Raw genomic sequence first — 12,293 nt, forward strand, 5'->3', positions numbered from 1 at the left:
GTTAGAACTGTGAAAAGGGGGGCACCAGTGAAACAGAGAGAGGAGACAAGATGAGTTCTGACACTCAGTTCCCTAGGATACCTGTGGAAAGACTGGGGACAACCTGCACTAGGCATTTCATGAACTACCTACACTGCATGGTTTTTCACATTCTGGGTTGCCATGTTATGTGAACTAACCCACAACTTACTGGAGACCATATTAAGTTGGGCTAGATCTGACATACAAGTTGGCCATCCCTCTTATAGCTAAAAAACAGAATACAGGAGCTCTTCAAATGGCAAAAAATGCAAGGCTATTATAGCAAATTAGATTTGCTGCAGGTTTTTGTCTGATACTATCATATGCAAATAATCATAGCAGTAGATGGTCACTATTCCCTGACCAGGATGGTGTGGCAACCTGCACACAACTTCCACAGCTTGTTAAGTAAAGACAGTAATGGTTAGGAATGTATTATGACTAAACCAGAGAGCTACAGCTTATTTGCATGTAATTGCAAAAAATTGTAACAGCTTGCAATTTTTTTAAATGAGGTGATTGCTAGGATGTAGCTGGTGGAGGGTGTGTACTTTTTCAGTGATATATGTGTAATTTACTGTTTGAGACTAGACATAATGGATATTTTAGAGACATAACAATTTGGGGTTTACATTAAGATTTCAAAATTACGGACTGAGTGCTAACAAATTTACAGTGTAACATCCACACAGATTTTAAGTGGATGTCTTATGCAAATTTATATTGTAATCTGCAGAGAACAAATATTTTTGACAAAATAAACACTGTGGCATTGCTGATACTTAGTTTTCTTAGATGTATAACCAGTGGAGAATAAAGTAGTTCTTATTAGTCATTGACTTTGGAATCAAATGTGGGCACTGTTTACTTCTTATTTCTTACTTCCAGTGCAAGCTTCTCTGAAACTATGAAGTCCTCTAACTTTTGTTCATAAAACTTTTAAAGAATGGTCACACCCAGGCTTCAAGAATATGAATGAACATGTGAATATTGGACTTCATAGGCAGTATTGCTACCAGCCTCTTTAAAAAGGCGTTTTAATTCTTCCCTTATTCTAGTATATATTACTTTCTTACAGATCCTGGGCTGTTGCCTCTCTTTCCAACCTACTTCTTTCTGAATCTTCACTTGCTGGGCTAGTTGCTTTTGCATGCTTTCTTCTAGCCAAGGTCCTCTGGCAGTCTTGGTCATATGGAAATTACTTAATCTGAATAACAAGTTGAATGTACATGTTGCTCCCAAGTTATTTTTATGCAGTCACACTGGCTTTTAGTTAGGGTCTAATTCCCTAAACGTAGCTATTGGCTAAATTACTGTAATGGCATAGTATTTCTATGAATATTTTACTCTGATTTGTAAATAGTACCTGAATGACCCCAACCATTTACTGCCTCCATCTTCTTCTGTTCAATTGCTTTTACTTCTCTCCAGCTTCTCCTCTCAACTCTGTGTATCATAATCCTGTTTGGTTGTCATCATCATTTAACAAGAAGTTAGGTGTTTTGAATAGCTTCATGCTAATGAATATGGCAGTCCAGACAGGTCATTGCAACTTGTCTTGCCATTAACCAAGTGGGAAAGTTAGGTGCATTGTTACTACAATGCTCTTTCTGAGTGGGGTGAGAATGGGTAGATATAAGGGCTGGCATATATATATTGCTCCCTGAGTTTATATATAGCCAAATGGTTGCTTAGATGGCTCTGTTTAAACTGGTTTAATGACACTAGTAAGTTTGATTTCAAAGGTAGCTGGTTTGCCAGAGATATGCCAGCTTGACCCTAAGATGATGAACTTATTGAGGTGATGAACTTAATAGTTTTTATTGTAATGCTTACATATTTAGAATATATGTTTATTTCTTTGGTGTGCAAACTATATTGGGAGGATTTTTTTTTTGCAATACAATAAACATTGATGGGAAAGTGCTTTCCCTTCTTAAGCTCACAATTTTGAAAAATGGTTCTTGCCCTTCCTTTCCATATTTCAAGGAGGCTTACACTGATATGAGGTAGAAAATTGTCCCAAACACAAATGTTTAATGTCCTTTTTCTGATGAAAATTGTCTACTTCTTTATTGATTTATTCATTCCATTTCTATATTGCCCAGTAACCAAAGGTCTCTGAGTCATTGACAACAAATAAAACCATAAAATGCAACATATTGTTAGGTGCCCTGAGGTCATCTCTGACTTATAGCAACTCCATGAATGTATGCTCTCCAAAATCTCCTGTCCTTGACAGCTCTATTCAGCTCTTGTAAACTCAAGGCAGTCATCAATCGATCCATCTCATGCTTGTTCTTCCTCTTCCTCTGCCTTCATCTTTCCTTAGTATTATTGCCTTCTCCAGTAAGTCTTGCCTTCTCATGATGTGTCCAAAGTTATGGCCGCTTCAATATTGTCATGTTTGCTTCCAGAGAAAGTTCTGGCTTTATATGATCTTGGACCAACTTGTTAATCTTTTTGTCAGTCCAGGGTATTTGCAAAGCTCTCCTTCAGTACCTTGTTTCAAACACACCACTTTTCTTCACTGGCCATCTTTCTCACCCATACATAGTGATTGATATAAAACACTGTGAATGATCTTGGCTTTGGTTTCCAGTGAAACAGCCTTACATTTGATTATCTTTTTCAGTTTGTTCATTGCTCCCCTTCCAAGTCTCAATCTTCATTTTTTTTGACTGCAATCTCCTTTGAATTGAGACTGATCCAAGGTATGCAAAATCTTTCACAAATTCAATTACTTCAGTGTTGACAGTAAAGTTCTGCAATTCTTCTGATGATTCTTTTTTACTATTCAGTTGCAGTCCTGCTTTTGCATTTTCTTCTTTCACTGAATTGAAAAGATCATATCATCTGCAGATCTGATATTATTGATGTGTCTTCCACCAATTTTCACTCCTTCCTATGATCCTATTCCAGCTTTTCTTAGATGTACTGCATATCAATTGAACAGAGAGGGAGATAAAATACATCTTAGTCTGACAGCTTTGCCTAAAGGAAACCATTCAGTTTCTCCATTGTCTGTCCTAACTGTAGCTTCTTGTGTGTGATATAGGTTTTGTATCAGGAAAACGAAGTGCTGAGGCACCCCAATTTCTTTCAGGACCCTCCATAGCTTCCAGTGCTCCACACAGTCAAAAGCTTTGTTGTAGTCCAGAAAGCATAGACTGTTTTTCTTCTGAAATTATTCAATGAACTCTGGTACCCAGTATATATTTGTGGTACAAAATGAGTGACTCTTCTTTTTTGGAATCCAGCTTGAACATCGGGCAGTTTTTGCTCCATATAGTTCTTTGTTGCAACCCGATGAGCATCACTTTGCTTGGATGAGAAATTAGTGCAGTGATCCTATGGTTGTTGCACTCCTTTCCATCTTCTTATTATGGATTAGAATGTATGTATATTGAACATTTCCAGTCTGGGCCATTATTTTGTTGACAATATTCTTGTTAGGATTTTGACCAATTCATTCTCTGTATCTTGGAATAGTTCTGTTGGTACTCTGTCTACTCCAGGTGCTTTATTCCTTCAAGTGCTTTCACAGCAGCTCTTGCTTAGCTTTCTAATATTTGAGGCTCTTCCTCATACAGTTACCCTTTGAAGGAAGCTGTCATCTTTTTGTCTCTTTTGTATAGTTCTTCTATAGATTGTTTCCGCCTTTCCTAGTGAGATAGTATGTTTTCCAGATGGTCTTTCAGCATTCCTAATCTATGTTTGACTTTCCCTTTGATTTTCTGGATCCTTTGGAAGCAGCCTCGTTTTTCCCTCTTTTGTTATTTTGTTCTATTTCTTTGCACTGGTCATTGTGACAGTTCTTTCGGTCGCTATATGATAGTCACTGAAAAGTTGCATTCAAGATTCAAACCTGTCACCTTTTGCTTTTGTTTCTTGCCTGTTTTTTGAACTTGTGAGACCTCCTTCCTTCATCAATCTAAGTTATTTTCTCTTTGTGCTACAGCTGAAAAAATTTGCTACAGTCTTTCTGCATTTTTCACTAGAAATATATCTGGTTTAGTTCTTCAGGCTCACAGACAGTTAAATTGAGTGATGTAAATATGTTCTTTATGAGAACATTAAATTCCTTGGAAATGTTATTTAAGTTTTATTTTGGCACAGTGTTTCTGTTAGTCATCATTTTAATCTTTACTCTGAGATTCATTCTCTCTCTCTCTCTCTCTCTCTCTCTCTCTCTCTCTCTCTCTCTCTGTTTTTTTTCATGCTCACTATCACAACCAGCTCCTGGCCATTTTTTGGGGGGGCGGAGGGCAGGCAGAGGGAATACATATTTTTCATCTTCTGTATTCAGTTACATGTTCTATTTTATTTTTGTATTGGTCTAAAGTATGTATTTGCAGTAAACATGTGATTAGCTTCACATAATTCTTTGAGTCATTCTCTGTTTCATTTTGGTCCCTTAGGCCAAATTCTCCCACACCACTGACTTCTGCATTGTTTGTTTCTTTTTGTTCCCTGTGATCATCAGTATGCCTGTTTTTGGAGTGTTACCAATTTCCTCCTGAACACAGCTGCATAAAAGCTTCCAATTTCTTCATCTTCAGCTGCTCTTGTTAGAGCATATGTTGATAGGTTTTCTGTGAATTCTGGTTGTGCTACATCTTGCCTCAGTATTAGAGCCACTCTGTTGTTTCTGAGCTTGTCATTTCTAGAGTAAAACATTTTTGTTTGTCTGACTGAAAATGTCCCATTCAAGTCTGCTTTAGTTCATTCACATCAAATATTATGATGCTGAACCATTCCATTTCTTACTTTATGGTTTCCAGTTTGCCTTCATTCATACTTCTTATATTACATGTTCCAGTTGTATGTGTTATTCATCATCAGACTTTACTTTCACATCTGTGCAAGTCAACAGATAGACTTCCTTGCAGCTTTGATCCAGTTGCATAATTAGTGACAGTGCTATTCGTACTTGTTCTTTGCTTTCCCCTAGTAGCTTGTTGTGTGTCTTCCAAGCTGGGTGTCTCATTTTCTGGCAATATCTCTTGTTTCATTTTGGATTATTTCATTATAGGTTTTCAAAGTAAAAGCATTCAGAAGTGGTTTACTTATTCTGTGCAGTAGTAACCAGAACTAGCTTGAGCATCACTGCCATTGTTTGCTAAGGATCCTCCACTAATGTCACCTTCAGTTACCACTGCTGCCGAACAGCTGCCCATCAGAAGTTTCTCTGCCTCCATCACCACTAAAGATGTCCATTCTCTTCTGGTGATGTGACCTTTCCTTCCACAGAAGGTGAATGCCTCTTAGTCTGGGGCCTCAATTCTGACTATTCTGACTATTCCACATGTCAGAAAGAGTGAGAGAGTCTGGCCTCCTGGCAGCATGTGCTCAGCCTCTTTCTCACTCTCATACCACATTAAGGTATGCATCCAGAAGTGGGAAATATATTATAAATGTTTAAAACTACAGAATAAAATATAAATAAAAGCAGTAATTTGAAGACTTACAATGCAGTAAAGGATTCAGGGTTTTCAATGCTAATAGTAGAACTTTGAATTGGGTTCAGATGTGGACTGGCAGCCAGTGGAGATAGTAAAGTACAGGCCTAATATGATCACACTGGCCAGTCTCTGTTAACAATTTCACTGCCTTATCTTAGACCAACTGAAGTTTCCAGATCATTTTCAGATACATCATGTATAACTTGTTATCCAGTAATCCTGATGCTGCAGTAATGTGCCATCAGGCTATCTCTGACTTAGGGTAACTCTATGAATGAATGCCCTTCAATGTAGCTGGTATAGTAGCTGACAAAGGTGTTCTGTGCCACTGATACCACCTGTGCCTCTAGATTATGAATCCCATGTTTTAGGGGAAGTCCAGCCCCCTTCAGAACATGTTGTATATCACTCTTTTGGTTGGTGAACCATCCACTAGCGGTAATTCTGTCTTGTCTGCACTGAATTTTGGGTTATTTGCTCTTAAGCCTCTTCAGTCCATTACATGCTAAGGCCTTCATTCAGAGCAGTCAATGCCTCACCTGGATCTGATGATAGGAGAAGTTTAACTGAGTGTTGTTCGCATAATAACCACACCTCAGGATAACCTACCCCAGTGGCTTTCTATGCATGTTGAACAGGATAGGAATAATAGTTGCAAAGGTATAGACAATAATCCTCCAGCACTACTCTCTGGAATCAGCCATCCAAAAAGGAGTGGAAGCACTGCAATGCAGTGCCTGGAACATCTAACCCACACAGTCTATCCTGAAAGATACCATGGTCAGTGGTATTGAAAGTTGTTGAAAGGTCCAAGAGAATCAACAAGGTCATACTCCTGTTTCTCTCCCAGGAGAGGTCATTCAGTAGGGCAACCAAGGCAGTCTCTGTTCCACAACAAGGCATGATGCCCAACAGAAATGGATCTAGATGATTGGTTGTATTCAAGATTGCCTGGTGTTGACTGGCAGCCACCCTCTCAAGCATTTTGCCCAGAAACAGAATGTTGGCTGTTGGCCAGTAGTTATCGTCATCTGGATCCAGGTTAAGATTTTTCAGGAGGGACCTAATTAGTGCCTCCTTTAAAGAGACTGGCACCACTTCCTCTCTCAAAGAGGCATTTACGACCTCCTGGATCCAGCCAGACATCCCTTCATATGTTTATTAGTTAGAATGAATGGATGTCAGTTGTAAATATAGTATAAGACAGTTGTCGACTTTGTATATTACACACAATTCTTTGAGTTGATAAAATGTATTAATCTGCAGTTTTCAACTTTGTTTTTTTTCTCTTAAATGTCAACAACACAAAGAAGGTACATATTGTATGTGGATTTTTAAAGCATTCTAACACAGTGCCTGCATAATAGAACATTGTGCAAAATCCAATGATGCCCATGCGGCAGTGGGACCCATACTTAGTGCATCAAGGACCTAGCGGTTCTTATGGTAACTGGAAATGAGTGAAAATGGTCACTTCGGGAATGGGGCAGGTCAGCATAGCTTGAAGAAGGGAACTCCACTGTCCTGTCCCAATTTAGAAATTAGTGTTCCAGCTTTATTTTAACTAGCGCTAACTTTCTACTGTCTTAGTGATGGGTACAACAGAATTAGTGAAAGTGTAGCAACAGTACTGGATGCTTCCAATTTAATATGCTTTCTTTTTCCCCCTTTAAATTGTTCAGGTGAAATATTTAGTGTACTGGGCCAAATCAATATGGGGTGTTTTCTAGCCTTTGTTTACTAAATATAAGTAAGATGAACATAAATTATAGCACTCTCCAAGGCAGTCTTTCCAAACATGGTGCCCTCTAGATATTTTGGTCTTCAACTTTCCTGCACATTGACCATGCTTGCCAGGTTGAATGAGGATTTGTTAAACTTTTGGAGAGCAACAGGCTGGGGAAGGATGCTTTGAGGCAGGATGGCCCAACACGAGGCTCATAGGCTGTACACAGCCTCTGGCCCTTTTGCCACTTGGAGATTCCTCATTTCCTCCCCAGTTCAGATCCCAGCAATGGTATGGGCATGATTGCAGTGAGCTCTTCCAAGGCCACTGGTCCATCCCACTGTCTTCCTGAGGCTCAGGAAGAGAGTGGGTTGGGCTGGCAGCCTCGTGAAAGCTTGCCCCAGTATGCCTCACATGATTCCAGCTGACGATCTCAAGGCACTCAGGAGTTGAGCACCTTTGTGCTCATCTGCAGGAGTGGGCAGGGCATCTGGGGGAGAATTTGTCAGCCCAAGTACAAGAGGCTCAACATGCCAATTCCAAGAAGGAAATGGGGGCAAGGGAGGGGGGTCACATAGGAGGGTTTCTGGGTGGGAGAAACAGGGAAAATGGATGGGCCACACCAGAGAACAGGTTGTTGTGCTTGGACTGTGATCAGAGAAGGAGCTGCCTGTGATCTCTCCAGGGATCCCAGGCCCACAAAGCGTTTTTTTTCAATTACTCCTACAATCATTCTAAAATTAAGCAGCTGCCCCTGATCCCTGAAGCAGATATTAATTGTGTGTATTAAATAAAATAAATGCATTATGAATACTTTAATTTGTGAAATGGAAATGTAATTCATCCTGCGGCTCCCAGATTCCATGACGAAGCCCTCATGTGGCCCTGCTTTAAGGCACAGAGCTTTTCCTGACACACACCAAAAATTTTTCCAATGAAAATCATACTGTGCAAATTACTCCAATTCAAACTTTTCCAGAAAGCCCACCTCATGAGTGGCTTACAACAGTTCTTTTAAAATAATTGCAATACCTGGAGACAAAACTATAAAATATAGCTAGTCACAGTGTATCCCATTTTTGTGATTTTTATTATTGTTTTAAAAAATGGGAGGTAACACTCTGGTTTCCTGCAATCCGTAGTGGCCAGCACTAATGTTGGGCCTCCACTGGCTCTCTTGCACCTAGTAAGACCAACTATGGTAGCCTTAAAGGAACCCCTACAAGGAGCTGAATGGCTAGATTTTCATTGTGTTACCAGCTAGTCCAGTACAGCTTTCTGTACTGCCCTCTGTCCTTATTTTCAAGAATGTTTCTGGGAATGGAAAGGTGAGTGCCTGTAGCGCTGTGCCTTGGTTTGAAATGCACATGAATACCTGGAAAAAAGAAAAAAATATCACGGGGAGCTAGTAGGGGTGGCAGGGGATGTTTCCCTGTATGGTGTTTGTGTTTTTGTTTTGAGTGCATTCATGTGCAATGGCTGGTTTGTTGGAGTGTAAAGTGTGTCTTCCCTGGGTTTGTGTGTTGCCTTGCTTCCCCCCTCCCACACACACACTTTTTGAGGGGGCAGGATGTGTATTTTGCCTGTGTGTTTTTCACTGGACACCTGTAGTTTGTCTTCTGTGAAATAATTATGTTATTGTGCTTTGGTGATAGGCATTAGGGATTCAAACCAATGTTCACCTGATAGTTACTTTGCCAATATATTTGTCTTTGAGCTTCATTACTTTGTCTTCTGTGAAATGGACCGAAAACTGATTCAAAATAGTGGTTTTATATTTTTAAGCTCATTCCCTCAGTGTTTCAGTTCCTGAGTGAGTTCCTTTTCCTTCAGCCTCAGCATTTTGCATTGTGGGAAATGAGTGTTTTACATCTGGCTGTGCCCATCACATTGTGTAAGGATGTTTACAGTATTCTCTCAAAATTCAAATGTGAGTGCTGGCCTGAATGATTGGGGACTATTGAAATGGAGCATGATTTAGGCCCTTTGCTGAAGTTGATCAATTCTTGGTCTGCCTAGTCTCCATGTGGCAAGTCACCTGAGAACCCCCCCCCCCCCATAAACATCCTTCAGAAGAAAATTGCATCTCCCCTCTTCCATTGGCCCAAGCCCAAGCCTCCTGTAAACCAAACTCTCCTGGGGGATGCTCTATCGTTGTATCCAAGCCTAAGAGAGCCAAAGCTATTGTATTTCCAAGGTACTGAATAAATAAGACTTTTTTCCTTGCTAGTCCTGCTACTAACATGGCAGAAGGGGCCTTAGCGCAGAACTAGATTCCATATATCAGATGCAGAGGTGCCATGCAACTCCAAACTTGTAGTATCTTGGATAGCAATGTTGGGAGAAACCCTGCCTGAGATCCTGAAAGATGGTGCGATAGCCTTTCTTTCTTCAGCCTTGTTCCTGCCACGTGTCTTGGACTACCACTCCCATCAGCCCTAACCGTTGGAGAGAATTTGTGCTGATATCTTCATTAGGTGATTTTAATGGATGTGTTGGTAATGTTGCTGTTTTCGTTTTAAGGGTGTTATGCAGATTGAGAGAGAGCGAGAGCAGCATTAAGTATGATAGCCAAGGCTTACAAGAATTTTAATTCTCTAACTTTATGGCATTTAAATTGAGGTGTATCAGCATTTTAGGCAAAATAAATGCATAATTATCTACTTCAAAAAATAAGCATCAGATTTTGAAGACCAGAGGGTTCATAGATACTTTTCAAGGCACAAATGCTTCACATACTTAGTGGAAGACTTGGCACTGGGTATAGCTAAAGTTCAGGGCATGAATTTAGAATTTTGCCCAAAGATATAAGAACAGGCAACCTTTTAATGGTAGATTTAAAATGTGTCTGTCAAAATGCTTTTGCCGTTCCTCTTCTCTTTCATATTGAGGCATTGGTTTCCTTAAGGCTAAAAACAGTCTTGTGAGGCAGAGGCTTAAGAATCTCTGGTGGAAAATAATTCTTTTGTGGGATACTGGTAAGCTAGGAATGGCTACTCGTACCTTTCATTTTTAAAGAATCATTGTCTTATAGATGTCAGCATTTTAATGCTCTGCTAGAATGCTGTGATATTGAATAGGAAAAGTGGGGGAGGATACCTTGCATTCAGCTGCCATGCTGTTATCAGAAGGATTGTTTCTGGACATGAGTTTAGCATTCATTGGTTGCCTGAAGAAAGCCATTTCATCCGAGGATTGGACAAGAAGCTGCGTCAATTTGCTGCCCGTCTCCAAGGCACTGGTGATGCTGCCTCCACAAGCTGGCTAACGTCACAGCTCCATCACCCAGCGGGGTGTGGGCTCACTCGTTCCCCCCTCCCCTTCTCGCTTTAATTCTGTATTTGCTTCCTGCTGCATTTCTTAATCTGTCTTCTGCCAAATGCTAACAGCATGATATTTTGCAATCATTTAGGTGAATACAAGAAGGACGAACTCCTGGAAGCTGCTAGGTAAGTGCTGTTCAGAATACAAATTGTTTTTAAAGTGGGGGTGGTAGAAAGTAAGGGTGAAAAATGGGCTTTTATGATCTGTCATTACCTTTTAATGAAATTATGCAGATAAAAAACCTGACTAGCATGAGTCTCTATATTTTAGTCACTTACAAAGAGCAAAATAATGTGCTTATTTTTTATCATGCAGTATGGTGGTGGTTGAATTTTTGAAATGATGTACCTCAGATTTCATTTATATTTCTTAACTGATCCTTTTAGTCAGAAATCATGTATTCAGATATTTTCTGTTCTCTTTTGTATGGTTTAAAGGCATATTTTACATTTTCATATTAAAGCACATCAAACCTGGAGCAAGAGGTTTGAAGCTATTTATAGGGTCTTGGGGAATGTAGCAAAAATAGATATTTGGATACTGTCTTACAGCAGATACATAAATCCAAGTAGAATATAGATAAAATGTGAATTTCCTGTTAGTTTTACATTGATATCATAGTCTTTATAAAAATCAAAGAGGAAAGAAATGAAATTTTGGCAAGCATGCTACTTGAATCTTTGAATATGCAGTGTATAGAGCATTGATGTGGAATTCCATTTCAAATGTTCTATAAGATATCCCCCCCCCCATTTCTTATTTCCCACCATGCAGGAGTGGCAATGAAGAAAAACTAATGGCTTTGTTGACACCTTTAAATGTGAACTGCCATGCAAGTGATGGGCGGAAAGTAAGTCTCTGCATATTCGATCTGTTTGCAATTTTTAGACAGCTAACTTGCATGTCTTGAGAATATTCCTAAGCCCACCAGTTTTATGTAGGTGGTATACTTCATGTCTCTTCACTGTGAAATTAAATGATGATGTGCTCAATATTGACTGTAACAGATTGATTGACAGAAGAGCATGCACTTGAGATTATGCATTTCTTCTAAATGTCAGCCTACTGGGTTATGCTTCAGCTTGTTCAATAATAAAAATAAACAGCATGTTTCCATTGTTGATGGCTGTAAAAGAGCAGTTTGACTATGGGTTTTGGTTTTTATTTTATTTTGCATTGTTTATACTGTTTAGTTGAGGAAACTAGGATTCCAAGCCTTACTTGGCTACAAGCTACTTGACTTCTTATAGCTAATTCCAGACCAGTGTGATTAGCTCCTTTTGAATATTTTTAAGTTTTGACATGCTATGCTTTTGATGCCTGGCTGCAGCTTTATGTAACCAGGATGTTGAATAAAATTGATTGGGTTAGAAGTGAGGGGAAGGGAAGAACATACGAAGGCTGGGTACTTCATGACACACTGCTTTAATTTGCATAATATTCACTTGATCATTTAATTTCTTTGCTTATCTTTAAGATATTATAATTTGGTATAATAGATTCTACTGTCACAGCCAACCTGGGTTCACTTCATTTAATAAGCTTATACTTCAGCAGCTATTTTTAGTGATTGCCAAAATCTTCATAATGTAGTCTAGAACAGGGATGACCAGCTGCTTCCGCCTTCAGGGGATGGAGGAGAAGGGGAGACTTGCAGAATTTGGGGCAGGCTGTACTTCATGTGCTGCAAATTGCCTATATTGTAGCTAAACCTTTTAAAATAAAATTCCAAAATCCATATATCATTATTAGGCCAA

At 39.4% G+C, this 12,293-nt stretch overlaps 1 protein-coding gene across 1 annotated transcript in view; it reads left to right on the forward strand.

The window, feature by feature from the left end:
- The window catches only part of TNKS (tankyrase), a 118,853-nt gene that overhangs the window by 36,813 nt on the left and 69,747 nt on the right, over positions 1-12,293 (forward strand). The window contains exons 4-5 of the mRNA XM_044418938.1: positions 10,625-10,661; positions 11,311-11,386. Coding sequence (XP_044274873.1) covers positions 10,625-10,661; positions 11,311-11,386 — 113 coding nt within the window. The remainder of the gene's footprint in view (positions 1-10,624; positions 10,662-11,310; positions 11,387-12,293) is intronic.

The sequence above is a fragment of the Varanus komodoensis genome, unplaced genomic scaffold (genome assembly GCF_004798865.1).
Source record: "Varanus komodoensis strain SLA01 unplaced genomic scaffold, ASM479886v1 scaffold94, whole genome shotgun sequence".
Classification (NCBI taxonomy): Eukaryota; Metazoa; Chordata; class Lepidosauria; order Squamata; family Varanidae; genus Varanus; species Varanus komodoensis.